Source organism: Tachypleus tridentatus, chromosome 1 (assembly GCF_004210375.1).
Source record: "Tachypleus tridentatus isolate NWPU-2018 chromosome 1, ASM421037v1, whole genome shotgun sequence".
Lineage (NCBI taxonomy): Eukaryota > Metazoa > Arthropoda > Merostomata > Xiphosura > Limulidae > Tachypleus > Tachypleus tridentatus.
The window spans coordinates 58676698-58703057 of NC_134825.1; the positions used below are offsets into that span (position 1 = coordinate 58676698).

At 33.4% G+C, this 26360-nt stretch overlaps 1 protein-coding gene across 2 annotated transcripts in view; it reads right to left on the reverse strand.

Annotated features, from left to right (window-relative positions):
• The window catches only part of LOC143249496 (zinc finger protein 423-like), a 199075-nt gene extending 173086 nt beyond the window's left edge, over nt 1–25989 (reverse strand). For both annotated transcript variants that reach the window (XM_076499439.1, XM_076499430.1), the window contains exons 1-2: nt 25851–25989; nt 11121–11228 (exon numbers count right to left, since the gene is read on the reverse strand). In XM_076499439.1, the coding sequence (XP_076355554.1) occupies nt 11121–11228; nt 25851–25890 (148 nt within the window). In that variant the 5' untranslated portion in view covers nt 25891–25989. The remainder of the gene's footprint in view (nt 1–11120; nt 11229–25850) is intronic.
• Between the last annotated feature and the right edge of the window lie 371 nt (nt 25990–26360).

Consider the following 26360-nt stretch of genomic DNA (forward strand, 5'->3'; position numbering starts at 1 on the left):
TGTTGACACTAATGCTTTAAGAGAAAAAGTAGAACTAACAGCAACACTGATTGTTGATACTAATGCTTTAAGAGAAAAAGTAGAAATTACAGTAACACTGATTGTTGACACTAATGCTTTGAGAGAAAAAGTAGAACTAACAGCAACACTGATTGTTGATACTAATGCTTTAAGAGAAAAAGTAGAAATTACAGTAACACTGATTGTTGACACTAATGCTTTGAGAGAAAAAGTAGAACTAACAGCAACACTGATTGTTGATACTAATGCTGTAAGAGAAAAAGTAGAAATTACAGTAACACTGATTGTTGATACTAATGCTTTAAGAGAAAAAGTAGAAATTACAGTAACACTGATTGTTGACACTAATGCTTTGAGAGAAAAAGTAGAACTAACAGCAACACTGATTGTTGATACTAATGCTTTAAGAGAAAAAGTAGAAATTACAGTAACACTGATTGTTGACTCTAATGCTTTGAGAGAAAAAGTAGAACTAACAGCAACACTGATTGTTGATACTAATGCTGTAAGAGAAAAAGTAGAAATTACAGTAACACTGATTGTTGACTCTAATGCTTTGAGAGAAAAAGTAGAACTAACAGTAACACTGATTGTTGACACTAATGCTTTAAGAGAAAAAGTAGAACTAACAGTGACACTGATTGTTGATACTAATGCTTTAAGAGAAAAAGTAGAAATTACAGTAACACTGATTGTTGATACTAATGCTTTGAGAGAAAAAGTAGAACTAACAGCAACACTGATTGTTGATACTAATGCTGTAAGAGAAAAAGTAGAAATTACAGTAACACTGATTGTTGACTCTAATGCTTTGAGAGAAAAAGTAGAACTAACAGTAACACTGATTGTTGATACTAATGCTTTAAGAGAAAAAGTAGAACTAACAGCAACACTGATTGTTGATACTAATGCTTTGAGAGAAAAAGTAGAACTAACAGCAACACTGATTGTTGATACTAATGCTTTAAGAGAAAAAGTAGAAATTACAGTAACACTGATTGTTGACTCTAATTCTTTGAGAGAAAAAGTAGAACTAACAGTAACACTGATTGTTGACACTAATGATTTAAGAGAAAAAGTAGAACTAACAGCAACACTGATTGTTGACACTAATGCTTTAAGAGAAAAAGTAGAACTAACAGCAACACTGATTGTTGACACTAATGCTTTAAGAGAAAAAGTAGAACTAACAGTGACACTGATTGTTGATACTAATGCTTTAAGAGAAAAGTAGAACTAACAGTAACACTGATTGTTGATACTAATGCTTTAAGAGAAAAAGTAGAACTAACAGCAACACTGATTGTTGATACTAATGCTTTAAGAGAAAAAGTAGAACTAACAGCAACACTGATTGTTGATACTAATGCTTTAAGAGAAAAGTAGAACTAACAGCAACACTGATTGTTGATACTAATGCTTTAAGAGAAAAAGTAGAACTAACGGCAACACTGATTGTTGATACTAATGCTTTAAGAGAAAAGTAGAACTAACAGTAACACTGATTGTTGATACTAATACTTTAAGAGAAAAAGTAGAACTAACAGCAACACTGATTGTTGATACTAATGCTTTGAGAGAAAAAGTAGAACTAACAGCAACACTGATTGTTGACACTAATGCTTTAAGAGAAAAAGTAGAAATTACAGTAACACTGATTGTTGACACTAATGCTTTGAGAGAAAAAGTAGAACTAACAGCAACACTGATTGTTGATACTAATGCTTTAAGAGAAAAAGTAGAAATTACAGTAACACTGATTGTTGACTCTAATGCTTTGAGAGAAAAAGTAGAACTAACAGTAACACTGATTGTTGACACTAATGATTTAAGAGAAAAAGTAGAACTAACAGTGACACTGATTGTTGATACTAATGCTTTAAGAGAAAAGTAGAACTAACAGTAACACTGATTGTTGATACTAATGCTTTAAGAGAAAAGTAGAACTAACAGCAACACTGATTGTTGATACTAATGCTTTAAGAGAAAAAAGTAGAACTAACAGCAACACTGATTGTTGATACTAATGATTTAAGAGAAAAGTAGAACTAACAGCAACACTGATTGTTGATACTAATGCTTTAAGAGAAAAAGTAGAACTAACGGCAACACTGATTGTTGATACTAATGCTTTAAGAGAAAAGTAGAACTAACAGTAACACTGATTGTTGATACTAATACTTTAAGAGAAAAAGTAGAACTAACAGCAACACTGATTGTTGATACTAATGCTTTGAGAGAAAAAGTAGAACTAACAGCAACACTGATTGTTGACACTAATGCTTTAAGAGAAAAAAGTAGAAATTACAGTAACACTGATTGTTGACACTAATGCTTTGAGAGAAAAAGTAGAACTAACAGCAACACTGATTGTTGATACTAATGCTTTAAGAGAAAAAGTAGAAATTACAGTAACACTGATTGTTGACTCTAATGCTTTGAGAGAAAAAGTAGAACTAACAGTAACACTGATTGTTGACACTAATGCTTTAAGAGAAAAAGTAGAACTAACAGTAACACTGATTGTTGACACTAATGCTTTAAGAGAAAAAGTAGAACTAACAGCAACACTGATTGTTGATACTAATGCTTTAAGAGAAAAAGTAGAACTAACAGCAACACTGATTGTTGATACTAATGCTTTAAGAGAAAAAGTAGAAATTACAGTAACACTGATTGTTGACACTAATGCTTTGAGAGAAAAAGTAGAACTAACAGCAACACTGATTGTTGATACTAATGCTGTAAGAGAAAAAGTAGAAATTACAGTAACACTGATTGTTGATACTAATGCTTTGAGAGAAAAAGTAGAAATTACAGTAACACTGATTGTTGACACTAATGCTTTGAGAGAAAAAGTAGAACTAACAGCAACACTGATTGTTGATACTAATGCTTTAAGAGAAAAAGTAGAAATTACAGTAACACTGATTGTTGATACTAATGCTTTGAGAGAAAAAAAGTAGAACTAACAGCAACACTGATTGTTGATACTAATGCTGTAAGAGAAAAAAAGTAGAAATTACAGTAACACTGATTGTTGACTCTAATGCTTTGAGAGAAAAAAAGTAGAACTAACAGTAACACTGATTGTTGATACTAATGCTTTAAGAGAAAAAAGTAGAACTAACAGCAACACTGATTGTTGATACTAATGCTTTGAGAGAAAAAGTAGAACTAACAGCAACACTGATTGTTGATACTAATGCTTTAAGAGAAAAAGTAGAAATTACAGTAACACTGATTGTTGACTCTAATTCTTTGAGAGAAAAAGTAGAACTAACAGTAACACTGATTGTTGACACTAATGATTTAAGAGAAAAGTAGAACCAACAGCAACACTGATTGTTGACACTAATGCTTTAAGAGAAAAAGTAGAACTAACAGCAACACTGATTGTTGACACTAATGCTTTAAGAGAAAAAGTAGAACTAACAGTGACACTGATTGTTGATACTAATGCTTTAAGAGAAAAGTAGAACTAACAGTAACACTGATTGTTGATACTAATGCTTTAAGAGAAAAAGTAGAACTAACAGCAACACTGATTGTTGATACTAATGCTTTAAGAGAAAAAGTAGAACTAACAGCAACACTGATTGTTGATACTAATGATTTAAGAGAAAAAGTAGAACTAACAGCAACACTGATTGTTGATACTAATGCTTTAAGAGAAAAAGTAGAACTAACGGCAACACTGATTGTTGATACTAATGCTTTAAGAGAAAAGTAGAACTAACAGCCTCACTGATTGTTGATACTAATACTTTAAGAGAAAAAGTAGAACTAACAGCAACACTGATTGTTGATACTAATGCTTTGAGAGAAAACGTAGAACTAACAGCAACACTGATTGTTGATACGAATGCTTTAAGAGAAAAAGTAGAACTAACAGCAACACTGATTGTTGACACTAATGCTTTAAGAGAAAAAGTAGAAATTACAGTAACACTGATTGTTTACACTAATGCTTTGAGAGAAAAAGTAGAACTAACAGCAACACTGATTGTTGATACTAATGCTTTAAGAGAAAAAGTAGAAATTACAGTAACACTGATTGTTGACTCTAATGCTTTGAGAGAAAAAGTAGAACTAACAGTAACACTGATTGTTGACACTAATGATTTAAGAGAAAAAGTAGAACTAACAGCAACACTGATTGTTGACACTAATGCTTTAAGAGAAAAAGTAGAACTAACAGTGACACTGATTGTTGATACTAATGCTTTAAGAGAAAAGTAGAACTAACAGTAACACTGATTGTTGATACTAATGCTTTAAGAGAAAAAGTAGAACTAACAGCAACACTGATTGTTGATACTAATGCTTTGAGAGAAAAAGTAGAACTAACAGCAACACTGATTGTTGATACTAATGCTTTAAGAGAAAAAGTAGAACTAACAGCAACACTGATTGTTGATACTAATGATTTAAGAGAAAAAGTAGAACTAACAGCAACACTGATTGTTGATACTAATGCTTTAAGAGAAAAAGTAGAACTAACAGCAACACTGATTGTTGACACTAATGCTTTAAGAGAAAAAGGAGAACTAACAGTAACACTGATTGTTGATACTAATGCTTTAAGAGATAAAGTAGAACTAACAGTAACACTGATTGTTGATACTAATGCTTTAAGAGAAAAAGTAGAACTAACAGCAACACTGATTGTTGATACTAATGCTTTAAGAGAAAACGTAGAACTAACAGCAACACTGATTGTTGATACTAATGCTGTAAGAGATAAAGTAGAACTAACAGCAACACTGATTGTTGATACTAATGCTTTAAGAGAAAAAGTAGAACTAACAGCAACACTGATTGTTGATACTAATGCTGTAAGAGATAAAGTAGAACTAACAGTAACACTGATTGTTGATACTAATGCTTTAAGAGAAAAAGTAGAACTAACAGCAACACTGATTGTTGATACTAATGCTTTAAGAGAAAAAGTAGAACTAACAGCAACACTGATTGTTGATACTAATGATTTAAGAGAAAAAGTAGAACTAACAGCAACACTGATTGTTGATACTAATGCTTTAAGAGAAAAAGTAGAACTAACGGCAACACTGATTGTTGATACTAATGCTTTAAGAGAAAAGTAGAACTAACAGCCTCACTGATTGTTGATACTAATACTTTAAGAGAAAAAGTAGAACTAACAGCAACACTGATTGTTGATACTAATGCTTTGAGAGAAAACGTAGAACTAACAGCAACACTGATTGTTGATACGAATGCTTTAAGAGAAAAAGTAGAACTAACAGCAACACTGATTGTTGACACTAATGCTTTAAGAGAAAAAGTAGAAATTACAGTAACACTGATTGTTTACACTAATGCTTTGAGAGAAAAAGTAGAACTAACAGCAACACTGATTGTTGATACTAATGCTTTAAGAGAAAAAGTAGAAATTACAGTAACACTGATTGTTGACTCTAATGCTTTGAGAGAAAAAGTAGAACTAACAGTAACACTGATTGTTGACACTAATGATTTAAGAGAAAAAGTAGAACTAACAGCAACACTGATTGTTGACACTAATGCTTTAAGAGAAAAAGTAGAACTAACAGTGACACTGATTGTTGATACTAATGCTTTAAGAGAAAAGTAGAACTAACAGTAACACTGATTGTTGATACTAATGCTTTAAGAGAAAAAGTAGAACTAACAGCAACACTGATTGTTGATACTAATGCTTTGAGAGAAAAAGTAGAACTAACAGCAACACTGATTGTTGATACTAATGCTTTAAGAGAAAAAGTAGAACTAACAGCAACACTGATTGTTGATACTAATGATTTAAGAGAAAAAGTAGAACTAACAGCAACACTGATTGTTGATACTAATGCTTTAAGAGAAAAAGTAGAACTAACAGCAACACTGATTGTTGATGCTAATGCTTTAAGAGAAAACGTAGAACTAACAGCAACACTGATTGTTGATACTAATGCTGTAAGAGATAAAGTAGAACTAACAGTAACACTGATTGTTGATACTAATGCTTCAAGAGAAAAAGTAGAACTAACATATATTTTTTTATATGCTCATACTGTGGACATTATTTACTATTTTGACTCTATGCTGTTACCTAGAATTATGCTTAGCAGAGTCAAAAAGGAGATTTGCACTTTGAATAAACGATGTCTACAGAATCTCCAACTTTGTATCTCTAGTTTTTACGATCCTTATTTGTAGGTTTTTAAATTCCTAATATTTTATTTATCTTGTTTTCTGGCTTTTTTATGCTTAACTATGGGTAAAGGATTACTTGACATGGTAGCTAACTATATACATTGTAATGATAACAAACATAACTACGTGATACTGTTCATGATGATTTACTGTAGCTATTGACTATTTGATCGCATCATCTTGAGATGTAAAATGTTAAGCTGCAGCGGAAGATTGTCATGGATATTTCTTTGAGAATATAATGATCATTTATAGCTTACGTGTAACTAAACTCTCTCTATATAATGTATAGCAATGAGTAAATATATGCCTACACTAAGGCACAACCTGTAATAGGCGAGTATAAAATTTTACCAATAGAAAATTAGTATTTTCAAATAAAACATGTGCCTAAATTATTATTTTAAATAAACTTTTGCTTCTTTTTACAGTAATGAAATTTAATATTATGTGTTTTGTTTGGATATGTTTCTACTCCTTCACTTAATATATAATATATGTATTATATGTAATATATGTATTATACAGCGACTGTATAGTGTACAAAGCATTGAATATTTACATGTTACACTTATCTAATGTCCATCTATTATTGGCTGGTAATTCCTGTTTCAGCCTGTACAGCTTTTTAAAGGAAAACACAAAATACTTCCAAAAAAGTTAACTTCAAAGTGTAATGATAACATCATTTACGTCTCCGGATTTATACTGCTTGAAATCGGGTTTCGATATTCGTGGTTGGCAGACCACAGATATATCTTTGTGTAGCTTTGCGCTTAATAACAAATAACAACTTTGCTAAAAGTATGATGTGTTTTTTTTAGTTTATGTAAAAAAAAAGAAAAGAAATCGACTTTTCGATATTTGTAGTACGTTTTTAGTATACAACTAATGGTTTGGGTGCAAGATATCGAACTGTTTTTGTTGGCTCGCAAGAGAATGATAATAAGAACAGAAATTACAAATTGATCATTTTGAGAGGATTTTTTATTCTTTGTAAGTCTAAAATACGTGCTTCTATATAGTTGTACAGCCTTAGCAGTCAATAGTAAAGGCTTTAAAGCATTTTTGAACTGAATCTTTCTGTTTAAGGTGCTCTCTGACCGAATGCTCTGTCAAGGTTTCGTGCAATTCTTTGTAATCCTTATTATGCATCATTGTTGTGTTTCATGATAATAGTTCATGAGCTGTACAGAGAATATTGACGATTAGGTTACCTCGTCTAAGGTATTGTTAGGGGTAGAACAGTTGATTTTTATTAGCACATAGTACCTATAACTAACAGTAGCTTTGCTAGAAAATGTTTATTTTGCATTTCATCATTTTTAGGGGAGAGCATTTCACTTAACATAAACTTTTGTTTGAAAAACACACACATGCAAATACAACAACAGAATAATCAGTTCCAAATGTTTGTTTTTGTTTCGCGCAAAACTAGCCGTTCCTAATTTAGTAGTGTTAGACTAGAGGGAAGGCAGATAGTCATCACCACCCACCGCCAATTCTTGGGCTACTCTTTTACCAACGAATAGTGGGATTAAGCGTCACATCATAACACCCCCATGGCTGAAATGGCGAGCATGTTTGGTGTGACGAGGACTCCAACCCGCGACCCTCGGATTACAAGTCGAGTGCCTTAACCACCTGGCCATGCCGAGCCAGTTCTAAAGGTAAGATTTTGCAGGAAAATATTTAACAATTAACACAGAGATTTACGTATAAATACTGGCAAAAACGACATGTGTTACAAAAACATATTAGGGTAAAATTTTCAATAAATGTAATTCTCATATTAGGTTTTAATAAAAGGTTTTAGGAATTTTAGTTTTATTGAAAACAATCGAAAACGTTTTCGAAATAACGCCAATAACACTTTTTATTTTTACTTTGCCGTCGGAGGACCTGCATGAAAATAAAAAAATTTGGATCTGCAATTCTTAGCTGGACGCAATAGGTTTTACTTACTTAGTGTGAGCTATCACGTAGAGCTTTAAATTCCAACCATGTAGGTTGTGTGTTTTGTTGTCGTAGCCTAGCTGGAATATGGTGTTTTTTTAGTTGTCTTTCGTTCACTATAGTAAACCTATATTTATGTAAGATTTTAGCAATGTGTAAGATTCTTATTTATGCTTCTGAATTATTCAGTAGAAAAGTTGTTTAAAATATTTACAATAAATAGTTTTATCTGCTATTCGACTCACCACTTGCCACTGAATTATACCAGTTTGTGTTTAATGAACAAGCAGCTTGTTTGCTGAATAATTTAAAAAAATAAGTTGGTAGCATGTATGGTACATATTATTTAAAAAATATCACAAGCATAACACAGACTATAAGAAGCTTAATCGTGTTTTTCGATTTGCCCTGGTTCAGAGTTATTGATTAGGGGTATAATCCCTCAAAACCTGAATAACTCTGTGACAAGTAGTGAATCAAAAGATTGATTGATTTCATATCTATTTTTAATAACCTAGTTAGAAATTCCATTAAATCCTTAGCAAAATACTGTGAACTTCTATCACGTCAACGTTGGGCCTGTAAAATATCAATGCAAGCCATAGAAACATTTTCTTTTGAAGTGGTCAAGTAAATTAACATAATATACCACCTAGTTAAATACAACGGAAACAATGAAAGCGTGATAGTTTCGTGCGAGTGCCTGCTGTGTCGAATATTGCAAGATACTCTAAGTTATAGTAGTCTATAACTTTGATGCCATGTCTTATAGAAAATGGTTCCGAACGAAATACAAAGAAAAAGATAATATGTATTATTAAAGTTTTGAGAATTTGAAACTTTGTTACAAAGCAAAGCAACTTGCAGTTCAACTATTGGTTGATAAAACTGTCTACATTTGTATAATTAAAAAAAAACTAACCAAATAGCAGTTCTTAACCTCAATCTCACTATAACCGATACACAACTCAAAAGAGAAATCCACAGAAAAATCACCCATGCTGTATTATACATTCCCTGGGACTCGGCACATGAAACAACCGTGGACAAAATTATACGCACACACGCAAACCAACAACAAACAACAACAATAAATCACAAGATACAACAAACTACAAACCTTACACTGCTGCGCACATACCATATGTTTCCCATACCAGAGAAAAAATAACCAATATTTGGAAAAAACTTAAAACACAACAGTCCAGTAAACACCAAATTTATTTAAAACCAGGTACAAAACTAAAGTCCGTACTATGTAAAACTACACTGACAAACACAACACCAACATTATTTATAAAATACAATGTAACAACTGCCACGACTTTTATATAGGAGGAATAAGAAGAAAAATGGAAATTGGATTCAAAGAACACAAAACACATGTTTTCAAACACTGCAAATCAAATAAACACAACATACACATGGAAAACACCCAGATATTAAGTAGGAAAACAAGTATAAACAAACGTAAAATTAAAGAAGCCCTACTTATACAGCAACTAAAACCAAAATTAAACCAATATAAAGAAACACCTTTATACCTATACTAATTATTAACCAAATATCTAACTTCAACGCCCCCTACAATCCCGTACCCCTTTATACTCTCATCCCTAAGACATGTGTCCAGCAACGGTCAGTTCCAAATTATCTCTCTTTGTTAACCAGAAGATAATTTAGGAAGGTCGAAACGTTGTTCTCTGCTTAACAATAAAAGTGTTAATACCCATACCAGTCGTTCTGAGATACAATTTGCATGTTGGCTATTCAAACTTCAAGTCATATATCAAATAGTGTAATTATAGATTTTTCGTGTTTCTTATTACTAACCGAAATACATCTTAACAGTTTCAATAATTGTAGTCATTCGATGAATATTTTTTGAGGAGGATGTATATTAAATGATTTAATTAACACCTAAATGTGTTAGAATATGAAACTTACAAAGAAACGTTTCCAATAAAACAATGAGATAACGATATTTCCTATTTCTACATAAATAAATAAATTCTATTAATGCTTTTAAAGGTATATTTAACTTCATATTATACATATTCTACGCCCCAAAAATCAGCGTGGACGTTATTTTGGGCTATTTGTAAAATACGTTTTATCAGTCATTTAATAAACAGTTTATTCAGTTCTTTTTTTTTTTTTCTTTTTGGAGCTTCGTTTGCCTGCGTTTCACCGTTTTTATACAACGCGATAAACTCGACAACTTTCCTATCTATTTCCAAATTTTAACATGCAGAGAGTATCATTAAATATACCGGAAACATAATGTCGTTCACAATAGCAACACTAATTTTCGATGAGTCGAGTGCTCAGTTTAAAAGTCAATAGATGAAAAGGTAAAGATTTTGGCATTGTTTTCAATGCTGCGTATTCGCCTATTGTTGAGAGCAGTCAGAATAACATGAAAACGGACGGCATGAAAGATTTCTGAAAAAGGCAGTGAGCAGACTTCCAACTGAAGCTACTTCACGAAAACCTAAAATAACAATCAACAGAAACTTTTCAGTTTTATTCTATTCAACTCGCTACCCTATCTTTAGCAATCACCATCAAAGTTTGGCAAGGATTTAAAATGAAATTATGTCTCTGTGCTCAGTTTATTAAATAATTGCGTAGAGAACACACTACTGTTGTTCATCAGAACACAGTGAAGTGTAAACATGCAGCTATTTTCAGTTATATTGACTAATGAGTTTGAATCAAGTATTGTTAGCCTCAGTAAAACAACAGAGGGTAAAGAGCTCCCGTATAGACATTCTAACCCGCATGTCCTCCTGATGAAAACAAGCTTAAAACAGTAGATCCAACATAGCAATTACAAGTGTTGCCTTAAAGGCATTACCATTACATAGTCAATTATGCAAATTCACTTTTAATAACTTAATCATCATGAACCACCAACAACTAAGCACCTGATGTATACTAACCTGTAATTATGTGGTCAGTGAAGTTCTTCTCGCTGCCGGAGAGGGGAGCTAAGAGCGATTCGTCCTCTTCGGGGCTTTCGTCGTCAAACTCTTCGCCCACTTCGTCACCTATATTTAGAGATACCTATTCAATTAGTTCGCCCTCGAGAATTTTAGTAATTAAATAGAGAGCTATATAGATAAGGTAATGTTTTATTTAGTAACAAGGTTATATATGATTGCTAACGACTATAAAAAAACAAATCTAAAGTAACTATCTGAGTAAATGGTATCGGAAGCAATAATACAAAAAATGAATACAATAAAGTAAAAAAAAAAACATCCACAAGTAATAAATGTAATATGATAATTTATACTTTTGAGGCATTTAACTTCTAACAGAAATTGTAATTTTATAAAATTAGATAAAACACACAATTAGATATATGAATGATAAGGTAGAATAAACTGAAATGAGCGGCAATTGTCTGGTGTAAAAACACAAGTGTAGAGCACGACATTTTGAAAGTGTTTCGTATTCATATGGATCTGAAGACAAAAAACAGAAGACAGACAGCTGCCGTCTATTCCACATTATTCACCATGAAACTTTGCTTAAGCAATCTATCGAAAATTAGGTTGATGTTTTCAAAATTTACGTACATTAAAACTCAAACACGATTAAAATACAATGAAACTCTACCAACAATGCTACAAGCGTACTTATGAGTAGCGTATCAAACGGATTAAGTGAAGGTGATATTAGCAGTATTTTTTATCGTTTTATTGTTCTCTCAAAGCAGAAGGAATCATGGAACGTCAGAAACATATTCATTGGTCACTGCTTTATTTGACGAAACAACTGTTAAAAATCGTTTTTACTGGAGAATCCTAAAGTGTCACATGCTCTTATACGAAAATGTTTTCGTTAAGAAACTACAGAAGAAGAAAAAACAAATATAGAAATTTTGAAGCCGTATAAAGAATACTAAAATACCAGTTTTTTATTGATAAACTGAAATAATGTTCGTATCTTTAGATACAAAATATGCTAAAATGCGCAAAAATCAATTTAGTTTTTGGAAATTACATTTACAAAGCACCGAAAGACACTTGATGTTATTTCATTCTTTTACACAGCTTCTACACCATAATGTACTATTCAGATTACAGAAACACCTTCTTTTTCACTGATAGCTTATTTCTAGTAATGAATAACGTGAAAGGCAAATTACATAAGTTAAAGCATCGTAGTGATACAGCAATATGTCTACGGATTTATACTGCTAAGAAACCTAGTTTCATAACTCGTGATAGACAGATCACAGATAGTCCTTTCTGTAGCTTTGTAGTTAATAACCAGCAACAACAACAGATGTTAAAAACAATTACTTTGCTATTTTCATACCAAAGGCCAAAACAAAATGAAGATGGAACAAAATTTAAGAAGGATTTCAAATCGTCACAAACTATCAGTGTTTAATTGTTGCTATTCCACAAATGCAGCTAAGTATCATGTTAGTTACAAAATAATAAAGAAGCATATAGTTTCACTGAGATCAGCTAATGGCTCATAGATCACGACTAATGTGATCGATCTCCTGTCAATTTCGTCTTAATCTACCTTTCTGAGAAGGCTTGGTTTGTTTTGAATTTCCCGCGAAGCTACACGAGGGCTATCTGCGCTAGCTGTCCCTAATTTAGCAGTGTAAGGCTAGAGGGAAGGCAGCTAGTCATCACCACCCACCGCCAACTCTTGGGCTACTCTTTCACCAACGAATAGGGGATTGACAGCACATTACAACGCCCTCACGGCTGAAAGAGCGAGCATGTTTGGCGTGAAGGGGATTGGAACCTGCAATCCTCGGATTACGAGTCGAGTGCCTTAACCACAAGGACCTGTTGTTACGGTATGCTATAGCAGAATAACTCAGATCACCAAGATTCCCACACCACTTTAAACCACTATTTTATTCTGCAAAGTACTAGACTGTAGTTCTTCTGTTCTATGTTAAGGAATATTAAACAAAAACAAAGTATATGCAAATTATTTTAACCCTTATGAATTGTTCTTTATGAATTGACAAAAACTGGATTCTTACTGGATTCTCTAAATATGAAAATAATGTTCTTTCATGAGAAATTGGTGAAGAAAGTAAGAACACATAACTGAATTCATATACTTTTTTACTTGTAATTAATTTACTGAAATATATTCGAAGCTTATTGCATGAAACCGACTATTCAAATTGTGAAATGAGCTGTTTTTATCTCTGTGCATGTTCAATAAAATATGTTTTCATCACGTAAACTTGAATAAAGCATGGCTTAGCCTGATGTTCAGCTCGCAATTTTTAAGTCGTGGGAATGACATTCATCGCCAAACATGCTCACATTTGAAGCAGTAAAAGCGTTATAATGTACATACAATCCTTTTATACGTTGGTAAAGTGTAGACCAAAAGTTGACTAGCTGTCTTCCCTTCAGTCTTTTACTGCTGTATTAAGAACGGCTAGCTCATGTAGCTCTCAAGAAGCTTTACGCGGAATTCAACAATAAAATGGAATATTTCATACATTAAAGAAAAAAAATAGAAGAGTGCATAATTCGAGGACAGGTTAAGAAATAAAGTTCTGCTGATTTAAAATTCAAATATTATTTTTCCTCCTCCGGAATTATCAGTTTGTTCCGTTTTACTAGTTTGGCTTTCTTTCAGTAGGGCCTGGCATGGCCTAGCACGTTAAGACGTGCGCTTCGTAATCTGAGGGTCGCGGGTTCGCGCCCGAGTCGCGCCAAACATGCTCGCGTTTGGAGCGTTATAATGTGACGGTCAATCCTACTATTCGTTAGTAAAAGAGTAACCCAAAAGTTGGCGGTGGGTGGTGATGACTAGCTGCCTTCCCTCTAGTCTTACACTGCTAAATTAGGGACGGCTAGCACAGATAGCCCTTGAGTAGCTTTGTGCGAAATTCCAACACAAACAAACAAAATTCTTTCAGTATATTTCCTCCACTGTTATTTCTAGTTCTTTACGTAAAAAAGTCACCTTCACCTTTAGATTTGAGGATCTTGATTTGAAAAAAAAATTCAAGAACTATACACGCAAAACATGTACTCAAGTTACAGAGTACATGCACAAAATGTGTAAGTAAAAAATATAAGAGCACGTACACGAATACGGTTGTGAAATTATTTTATAAACTAAAATATTGTTAAAGGAACTGACGTACTAAAGTAAACATAAATCGTTATCTACTATATAAAGACACAAAGATGAAAGGACATCCGTGTGTCACACCAATATCTCTGCCGTTGCGGTACAGATCAACATGTAATTTGTACGAAACGACGAAAGCACCTCAGTCTTTTTAAACTTCTTCCAGCCATCGTAGCATCATCATCATCATCATCATGTATATACAGACATACACACATAAAACAGAGGATGCGCTAATTTGGGCATATAATTAGATTTGAGAGGAGGTTGTATTATCAAGATGGCTGGTATGGGTAGTAAACCTTTCATTAAAATAAAGTACAGAACAATGTTTTGATCTTCTTAGGTCATCTTCAGGTTAACAAAGAAAGTTTGCAACTGGACGTTGCTGGACATATGTCTTAGGGACGTGAGTGTAAACAGATACGGGATTGTAGTGGGCGTTACAATTAGATATTAGATTATTAATTAGTATAAGTATAAAGGTGTTCCTTTATATTGGTTCAATTTTGGATTGAGTTGCTGTATAAATAATGCTTCTTTGATTTTACGTCTGTGTATATTTGTTCCCTACTTAGTATCTGGGTGTTTTCTATTGTTATCTTGTATTTATTAGATTTTCAGTGTTTAAAAACGTGTGAAGGTGTTGTTTTGTGTGTGGTTTTTGAATCTGGTTTCCATTTTTCTGCTTGTTTCTTCAATATAGAAGTCGTGGCAGTTGTTGCATTATATGGAATTTAGTTTTTGTACCTGATTTTTGAATAAATTTAGTGTTTACTGGAATGTTATGTTTTGTTGCAACTTTTTTCCAAATGTTGGTTACATTTTCGTTGATATCAGGAATATGTGGTAAGTATGCAACAGTGTACGAGGTTTCGTAAAGTTTTGCAGTTTGTTGTTTCTTGAAAGTTGTTATTGTTTATTTGTTGTTGATCTAGGTATGTGTGTACAATTTTTTCAACGGTTTTTGGAGGAAATTTGTTAATGTTGATGAAGTGTGTTTCTTGTGTTGATTTCATCATTAATTTCATCAGATGAACACAGTTTTATGGCTGTGTTTATTTGGTTTCTTAATATGTTGAGTTTTTGTTTTGTTTCATGTGCTGAGTCCTAGTATGGGTGATTTTTCTGTGAATTTATGTTGTGAATTGTGTATCGGTTCTTGTGATTTTGAGGTTGAGAAATGCTATTTGGTTAGTTTTTTGTGTTCACAAGTGATCTTAATGTTGGGGTGTATGGAGTTAACGCCATTGAAAAAACTAAGTGTGTGTTTTGTAGACGTGAATCTCGCAGTTGTACCGTTAACACATCTGTACCAGTATACTGGTAGGTAGGTGAAAGGTTGAACTGATCACTTGAGATTCAATCTATGTCATGAAAGTGTTGGCTAGAACTAGTTACACGGGATTCCCCATATTTAAGGCATTTATTTGTGGATAGTTTTGATTATTGAACATAAAGACAGTTTTGGTGGTACAGAATTCTATAATGGTTGGTAATTTGTTTCTGGGGATGTGTATTAATTGGTTGTATATAGGGGTAGTGAGAGTAGGTTGATGAGATTGGGAAAATAAAATCGAATCTGGTATACATGCGTCCTATACTTTGTTCGGGTATACATGCACCCAATACTTGGTATTGCTGACACATGAAAATAGTAATCATTGAATAAAATTTCCTATAATGTTTGCTTAGTTGTTGAAGAGACGCAAAATCTTCAATTTTATTCAATCGGAACCCTCAGCTAAAACTCTATAAAAACTCATATGTTTTACCTGCAGCACATTTCAATTTTGAAAATGTTCAAATGAGAACACGCTTTTTCAGCTCAGTAGGTTCATAAAATCAAAACAAAGAACACAACACATACACTTGACCAAGTAAAAACACGTCTTTGAGAGTCAATATGTTCGCGTTTCAATCTATTAGGAATATTAGGAATAATATTTGATTATAGCTTTAAAATGTACAGATGTCAAAATGCTAATTTAGCAGTTGTTAAAAGAGACGAATAAATATGCATTAAAATGTTGTTTTCGTGAAACACCAGAAACAAGATTGTCATTCTCTTTATATGTATTGTTAGTAGTTACAAATAATTTTCAGAAAACACGTTCATAAAACATTTTAGATATAATTTTGAAAGGAAAAATTAATAATTATTTAAAATCGTATGATGGTCATTCAGCTTGTACAATATGTAGAATAAGATTAGAAGATAAATATCAAAATTAGCCAATTATTCTCAAAATGTAAGTAACTTATGCAACGAGCTGTTTAAACATTTTTAAAACTATGTTTTATAAAATACGTTTTTGTCAAATAACGCAGCAATGGACAGTTAATCAGCTGTATATATTTATTTGTACACACACACCCACAAATAAATCTCGTGCTTGATGTCAAATAAATTTATAAGGGAACTAATAGTGTCTTTACCGTGTTAAACTTCACTGCACAGTAATATAGAGGTTAAATACATTATATTAAAATGATCGTGATACCCCATCACGTCATTTGGAACATGCCGTATCGTCTGGTTATGCTCTCTCTGACGACCGCGCATTTTGCCAATAGACCTAGCCTAGTTGTCATTACAAAAGGCTTTGTCGTAAGCCTGCTGTATCCAAAGCACAACACTCCTCCCAAAACACTTTCCATAAGCTATCTAGTGTTTGATGACGATGGTTTTGATGACAAGCAACCAGTTTTTCAAACAGTGTCATCACCCAGTAGTTTATAGGCACTGCCCGGCAACATGGTCGGCATATCTTATTATGGAATAGCATGAATGCATGTTTCATTTTCCTGTTGCTTGATGAAATAAGCTAGTAATGTAGGAAGTAAAATGAAAATATTATGTATTGCATGCATGTATAAATCTAATGATTCTGATAAACATCCACAAGCATAGGTCACTACAAGCAGAAATAAAATCTCATTTCATTTCGTTAAACTGATTTCTATAATGACTATATTATTTTAGGCTAGCTGCTGACAAGTTAACAAAACAGCATTCGTCAGTCAGAGTACTTACTGCTGCAAAGGTGTAAGTTGTTATATTTCTACTGGAAAACTTAAACTGAAACATATATTTTTGAAAACAAACAAAGACTCAAGCAATCATGCTAATTTAAACTCGTTTCTTTTATTCATCGTGTGCAGATGGGAACATTATATATGCAGGTTCTTTCTTTGTGAACCTGACGATGACCGAAGAAGGTCGAATCGTTGTTCGCTCTTCCACGTAAAATATTTTCTCAACCCAAACAAGCCGTTTTTGCATATATATATTATTCTACAAGTGGGTTTTCTCGACATCACTGAGATGGGAACATTTATTAGAAATTAAGATGGATTTGAGTTGTAAATTGAATGGGATAAAGAGAAAGGGTAACATACATAAGAAAGAAACTAGTTATACTGCACCTAATTAATAATATATGTTTTAATGTTCGTTTTAAAGCCATTACACTAGTTATATAATAAAAAGATTGTACTAGCTCCCCTAGCAACGCAGTTCAACACAAAACCTTGATAGTTATTTTGGTTTAAGGAAAACCAGGTGCGGTTAGTTTCTCTTCACACCACTCAATTAGTCAATCAATAACATTAAGATAAGAATTTTGAGCGAAAGGCTTAATATGGTTTCGTAATAGTGGTTTTCATAATAATGTTCGCATTCAACCACTATGTAACTAAACCACCTAACCACGTGAAAATATGCTTCCCTAGCAGCATTAACTGCTAACCTTTAAATAACCGCGGCGTGACCTGTACAGAGAAAACACATTTACCTGTATTCACATTGGACAGGTCATGTGAGGGGTAATTATATAGTATTTTCTGCGTCTATGTTGTTCACAACATAAGGCCCGGCATGGCCAAGCGTGCAAAGGCGTGCGACTCGTAATTTGAGGGTCGCGTGTTCGCATCCCCGTCGCCCCAAACATGCTTTTCCTTTCAGCCGTGGGGGCGTTATAATGTGACGGTCAATCCCATTATTCATTGGTGAAAGAGTAGCCCAAGAGTTGGTGGTGGGTGATGATGACTAGTTGCCTTCCTTCTGGTCTTACACTGCTAAATTAGGGACGGCTAGCACAGGTAGGCTTCGTGTAGCTTTGTGCGAAATTCAAAAACAAACAACCACAAGATCAAATAATAAATTTAAGTAATAAGAACGTTCTTTTTTATTTTTAGAAACATATCTGCACCCAAAAAATGTCCATGATTAACCCGGTAATAAACGCATACACTAACTGACTCGTTTTACATCGCTACATCCGTATTTGCATCGATGATATAATATTGGAAAACTATCCATGACCAAACTGGAAGTGAATACACTTAACTATACGTACAATAGTTTCTTTCTTCGACTGCTCATTTCCTAACAACTTCGTAATGTTCATTCATATTATCATGCCTAAGAGAAGTATAACCACCAGATAACATGCAACTTTAAATAAAGCACTCGGTTGTAGTAAAGGAGATGCCTATCTTACAGGGGTTGCCTAAAGCAGATGTGCAAACCAACTACAGATGAATACGAGTTGTCCTCTAGTGTCTGAGGTTAAGAAGACGCCACATAGATAATAACAGTTAATTTTTATCACTGTCGATACAACTGGTATCAAAAATATATATTATAGGTCTTAGAGGTGATAGTCATTGAAAACAATGGTATATATATATATCTTCACGGAAAAACGTCTGATGTAAGAGAAAAAAAAGAGATGTTTTAGGCTTTAATATGCTACTGTTTTATACATTTATATATAACAGTTAGTATTATTTTCTAAATATGCACAAACATTTGGAATACGTTGCTGTTGTGTTATAATAGATAATTACCGTCCCATAGACAATGGTAAATTTAAAAACTTTTTTTACTAATTTTGTATTTTATTGTTGAACTATATATTAAATTATAGAAACCACACTAACTAAACCAGTTAAAGATTAAATCTATAAATCTATGCATCACTCAACCAAAACAAACACTTCAGTTGTAACAAGAAAGTCAATGTAAAACCTTATGTCTTTCTCGTATCTACTTAAAACACTACTATTGCAGAAGGTTAATTTATAAAAGAAAAGGGCTCATATTCACCGAATGGTTTCCATAGGTTAACGATAATTTTGTTTCAGTAAATGTAAAGATAAATGCACGATTTACTCCATTAATAGAAATATAATTATAGCTTACACACACACATGAATACCTATCTACACATCTATGCCAGTAATGCACATTCTGTTTTGTTCCCAGGTTTTCGCACAAAGCTACACGGAAACCTATTTAAATAGATAGATTAAAAAAAAAAAAGCAGATAGTCAACACACTTGCCACCGATTCCTTTGGCTATTTTTGTCAAATAAAATAGTGAGATATGATTATCACTCTTATAAAGTACCGATGTATTCAAAATGCGAAGAGCACTTTTGTGGTAATAGGCTCTGAACCATGAACATTCAGATTCACATTTTAACCATGCTTACCCAAAACGTAGAACATTACAACCATTCTGCAGTATGATAAATGATAGTAAAGTGAGAACAGTGATCGTGATATTTATTACTGTCAGATTTTATGTATGGGTCTAATTTTTTACAGTATGGTATGGACCAGCATGACCAAATAGTTAGGGTCCTCGGCTTGCAGTCTGAGAGTCGTGGTTCGAATTCCCCTTCCACCAAACATGTTCACCCTTTCTGCCGTGATGGACGTTACAACATGACAGTTAAGCCTACTACTCATTGGTAAAAGAGTAGTTCAAGAGTTAGCGGTGGGTTGTGATAACTAACTGCCTTTCCTCTAGTCTTTCACTGCTAAATTGAGGATGGCTAGCACAGATAGCATCATGTAACTTAACACAAACTTCCAAACAAACTAAGATTTACAGTAGGTGTCTGTGACTTTTTGACGATAAACATCAACAATAAGCAAACAACACAGAGTCCATTTGTTTTAAAGTAATATGTTAAAACAAGTCACACGCATATACAGATGTTTGCTACATTGTTGGTTATTACAGTTGTATCCAGAGCTTTAAATAAGTGTCTCTTTTTTCGTCAAAGTCCACACAGACTGATTCAGTAACTTTAGAATACAAGTAATAGAACAAATTATTTCTTTTATACTCTATTATTACAATACAATCTGTGATAACTGCATTTTATAAATTGTTACTATACACTCTTTATGACTAAACACGCAATCTAGTGATAACTAACTAACTTGAACTACATTTTTGGACACATATTTATAGCTTGACAAAATCCTGGAGCATTCTACACACTACGAGATATTATGATGCAATAATACTCAGTTAAAACAACTAGAAAATTTAGAAGGTTCTAGAAACATGACGCAATATTACAACAATCGCCAGTTCACAACTAGTGAACTACACAACATACGATTCCTAAACAGTGACGTGAACAAACTTGCGATAAACTATCGCTTCTGAAATGACTACATTTTACAATCTCACTATACTTATATCTAAGTTTGTATCTAACTTTGATATTATAAAGTTGATTTTCGTCAGTATTCTAATTGAAAACTTTCTGTAAGACGCAACTTTATAAATAAGGTGAAGGAATGAAAAATTGTTAGACTTGTACGAAATCTTGAAGATACATTTCGATTCACTATACATCAGTGTTCCACAAAGGTTTTTCTAATACTCGGCAAGCACACTGTCATGAATCTCGTCGAATATTTATTGTATATTTGTTATTTATTTACAATGAGTAGTTGTCCTGTTTTAATATGTGGCTTTAATGTTTCTTCCAAAGTTTCCTGATAAGAAAAGATAAAATAACAATTGATTAAAAGTTGGTTACGGGTTTGCACTTACCCACCGGCTTTAAAATACGTTAAACGAGGCCTACTACTATGTGCATTACGAGATATTTATTTTATCTTTTATAACACAACACTATTTATTTATAAGATATCGATATTAGCTGAATCGAGAACGTGTTTGTTTTTTTGATTTTCACACAAAGTTACCTGCAGGCATCTGCGCTGGCCGCCCCTATTTGAAAGTGATAGATGAAAGAGAAGACAGCTAGTTAACTTTCCTGTCACTATTCCTTGAAATACTTTTTACTTATACATAAAAGTGGGATTGACCGTAAAATTACAACGCCCCCACGCCTTAAAGGGCGAGAATATTCGGTAAAGGAATTCGACCCCACGACTTACAAAATGGGAATCAAGTGCCCTAACCACCAGGGTTACCAGACCGCAAGCAACTCGATAATGATTTTTTTTTAATTATGCTGTAACTTATTATTAATTGTTTGTACAAAAAGGTTAAGTGAATGATCGTACTAGAAACTTTATCTTCCCACATTTTTATCATGACAAAAAAAAGTTATTCGTCTTTGATTTGAACAACATTCTAACAGATTAATGGGTAGAGTATGGCACATAAATCATGCCCAGACTGTAAATCCAAGAATTCATGGTTTTCGTCCCGTTTTCATTAAACTCACTTTGGCGCTATAAACAAGCTACACGAGTGACTGAGAAATCTCACTATTTGATCAGATACGAGTAGTCATAGAGATGAAAATGGGTGCTCTTGAGTATTTGCCTTTTCTTCAGTGAGTGACTTCAAACTCAGGAAATGTTATTCAAAGCATAGTCCTTGATTTCCTTTACAAGAAATTATTCATTTGACTGAAACACGGCTAGTTCTTGTGTATCTTTAATCTAAAAACAAACAGTTCGCTTAAATTAGTTCTGGGGTGATACGAGGTAATATCTGAACATGTGATATTCTAGCGTTAATCATATGGATTCTTTTAAATCATATAAAATTAATCAACGTAAGTCGACTTCTATAATTTGTCAATAAATGTATTGAAATTCCTTACCGTTAACGCTTTTGCTTTATTAAAAGCCAGTTTCAATATTTTGATAAGTTTTACCAACGTTAAAGTTGGTAATACATACGAAACGCCCAATAAAATATTTCTTACGTATATCAAAAAGCCACAACTCTGTGATGCCGATTAAACTGAATTAATTTCAACTTTTACTTTAGTTTCATTGTATGTACTCCGAGTAATCTTTAATTGACTAAACTAATTATTAAGGAAGGTATGGATGAATTACGTACGGTCATTCATTTAATAAAGAAATAATCTACCTCCGAATTACCTGAGGAATAATGAATTCACATTTTGTAGTGTATTTATGTAGCTCCTATACATACAATACCATGTATAACCGAGTTTAATTTCAGACATTTAAATGACAAGAAACTGCTGGATTGAAAGTTAAAAGGACCACAAGGTATAATTCATGATTTGTTTAACTTAAGCGAAGGCATGAGAAATTGATTTTTATTGACGTTTGTTTTGCATTATAAATAATACAAAATGTTGATAGTTAGCCAGGCATGAATCAAACGTGGTTGCATTAATAGAAATAAAATAATTTGAGTTGTTTTTCTCTTTTTTTGAGGCTAATACTGATCTCAACAAATTATTACAACGCTTGAACGCTTACACTAATTTACTTTTATATCATGATAATTATAAGTAAAATGTACATTCCAGACATTATAATTTATGTTGCTTTATTTTATCCGCGTATCAAATGTTTCTTTTTTCCTTCCAAAAGTAAACGCATTTTTTACTGTGGTCACAGTTGAAATAGGCCCATGGTCACTAGATGTGCAGAGTCAATGAATTTATAAATTTCGTAATATGCCAAGCTATGAAAGCTTTATTGTAAGTTTCAACCTTTCCTTAATATAGGATATTTTTGCTATAAAATGTCATTACACAGGAGAAGAAAGCAAAAACATACCTGATGAATGCATGCGAAACCTGAACAAGGTAATTCAATGGCGATTACCGTGAACCATGATATGAAACACAAAAAATGTGACAATTTAAAATATCAAATGGAGCAAATCCTAAAATATATATACGGTAAAACACAGAAATGTTGTGCATGGTAACCTTAACATTATTATCCCCGCCAGGTGTCTTGAATGGTTGAAATCCTTGCTACCCTGCACCCTCCACCAAAGTCATTACGTTTACTTTACAAATTAACAATTCTAATAGAAGCAAAAAAAAAAAAAATGAAATGAAATATGCTTTAGTGAAAAAAGTTGGTAGTACAGACAATTTGAAATAATCTACTACCAGGGGTCGTTACAAAGTGATTATAAACGTACAAAAAATTATACTTAGTAGCTTGATCACTTGTAAAGAGTAGTGTCTTCATCATAAAAAAAAAGTGTTTAAAATGTTGGGTGATTTTCTGGAACATTAGGTTGTAGTTATTTTGCCCGGAAGTGAATGAAAATACACAAATCTACAACGACTTAAACTGTTTTTGTTTTGTTTTTTATTATTGTAAGTTATTATTCGGATATCATTAAATCAGAACCATGACTTTAATGGCTTTTTTTTTCTTCTTGTTTTAACCTAACATCAAGGAAGAAGCCTTAGGAAAACCCTATTACGTTTATCTGTATTTTTATGTAAAATATATTCATATTGTCTGAAACAGCGCAGAATAGTGAAGGCTTTAAAACAAAATTACAATGTTCTGATCAACTTATTTTAAATAGAAACGTTTACTGTTTTGAGAACGACGGTGGTGATTATTATTGGTGAACACTGTAATGGAATGAATATTTGCTGATTGGTTGAATTTCGCACAAAGCCACTCGAGGGCTATATGTTCTAGCTATCCCTAATTTTCAAGTGATAAACTAAAAATAAAGCAGTTAATACCATTCACTGCTAACTTTTGGGCTGTTCTTCAGCAACGAATAGTAGGATTGAAAATCACAGTATTATGCCCCCACGGCTGAAAGGGCGTAAGAGAATCGCGAGTTGTGTGCACGAACCACCAGACCATGCAAGACCATTTTGGATATAAACTCTATTTGAGTAAAAACAAGCAGTAAAAACAACACCCATATATAAACAATACATGTTCACTAAAACAGTACTTACTCTATAAAGTATAAATGGCCGGTATGTTTTAATTTCTGTAGTACATCGTATTTTCGAGATGACAAAGTGACAAACTTGTTGTGATTTAAATTGCCATTTTCACTTTACGTAAGATGTTGAATTGCCTTAGGTTCGTCATGGTCAGGTGTGTTAAGACGTTAGACTCGTAATCTGAGGTTCGCGGGTTCGCATCCCCGTCGCGCCAAATATGCTCGCCCTTTCAGCCGTGGGGTCGTTATAATGTGACAGTCAATCCCACTATTCGTTGGTAAAAGAGTAGCCCAAGAGTTGGCGGTGGGTGGTGATGACTAGCTGCCTTTCCTCTAGTCTTACACTGCTAAATTAGGGACAGCTAGCACAGATAGCCCTCGAGTATCTTTGTGCGAAATTCAAAAACAAACAAACAAACCTTTATCAACCACCCTCCCCTCATCACCAATTCATCACTTCCCTCATACCTATTGGCTGGTTTCTCTACCAGGAAGATAATGCAATTCATTATGAGAGAAAAGGGGTGATATAAATTTTGGTTAACAGTTTTTGCTAAAGACGTGGTGACAACAGCCTCATATTATTGTGGGGTATATACATGTTTTTATCTTGTCTCCGCCCTTTCTTAAATGCTGTTATCTGGTATGACATCGATTACAGCGACACTACGCCTACTCAATTTCTAGCTAGTGAAGAGAATAGCCTGAAGGTTTACCTTTCAACAGACTTTACACTTTTTCTCACTGTACGGTCAACATTTCCAATTCCTAGGACGACGGTAGATAATTTTAGAAATAAAAGCTCAAAATACTATTCTTTATTTCCAGCTAATGCTTGTGACAACTGTCACATGGGGTTGGGTTGAAACACTTCATTCGACAGTTTCCATAGTAAAATTTTAGTGTACAGTATTGCTTGATTGTTCTGTGGTCATACCCCATCTTCATCAGACAATGAAATTAATAATGTACCAACTATACTAAATTATACTTAAAATCAACTGCTAGTGACATATAACTTAAAGGTTAGTCTATATAATGGCTGTAAACGGTCGTGATGAATATTATATTTCGAACATACAATTACAACGATTATAACGTTTTGCCTAAACAGTTATGATAAACATCACATAAAGATCTCGAACAGTTAAAATGAATATTACGCTTGCTTCTAAGTGTTATGACGAGTATCACATTTTGATCAGAACGATACGATGATCAAAAATATTCGATCAAATAGTAAGAATATTCGGATGAATGAAGTGTTATAATACAGAAAAGTCAAGAATAACAATATAAATTTCACGTTAACAACGAAACAGTTCATTAAACACAATTATACTTCACACGTTTTCCTGAGTGTGCAAGGCGAACACAATTCAAATATATAACACTTACGCCTCATTCAGTAATACCACACATAAAAATATGCGTGTGAGTGTGTATGGAAGTTTTATCCTTCATAAAATTTTATCCTTCATAAAGGTGTACTGCTGACTAAATCCCTCACACAGTTAACATTCCCTGTGCATACAATTTACTTACGTTTGAGCGCGCGTGGTTTAGCCTGTTTTCGCCGAGACATGATGGTTTGTGGTGGGGATTGACGTTCTGATATTTCACGGTAAAAGCTTGAAAACCAAAACAGCGTATTGTGGCGACCAGATTGCTCAGTTCACAGCACAGAGTCGTAATCCTTTAATTGCCTTAGTTTTCTAAGAACTATTACTTCTTTCTATCCACCAAGAATTGCAGGAACCAGAATGGATTTGGTAACAACAGCCGTAGCCTGGCATTGAAGATGACTAAATGCGGAGCAGTGCAGGGTGGTATTTTCATATAAACGGGGCTCCGGTTCGAGGCCTACGCTACGTCACGAAGACAGAGTCCCAGCGGGACTCGGCATCCCCGCAGGAAATAAGCGCACGCGTGTCGGCTTCAAGGTACGAGAACGCGCGATAGGAGGCGGCAAATGCACTCGTAGACTTACGCTGCGATCGAACATAAACCTGCTTACATATTACGTCCACTTTCTTGATCCGTGAAGCCTGAGTT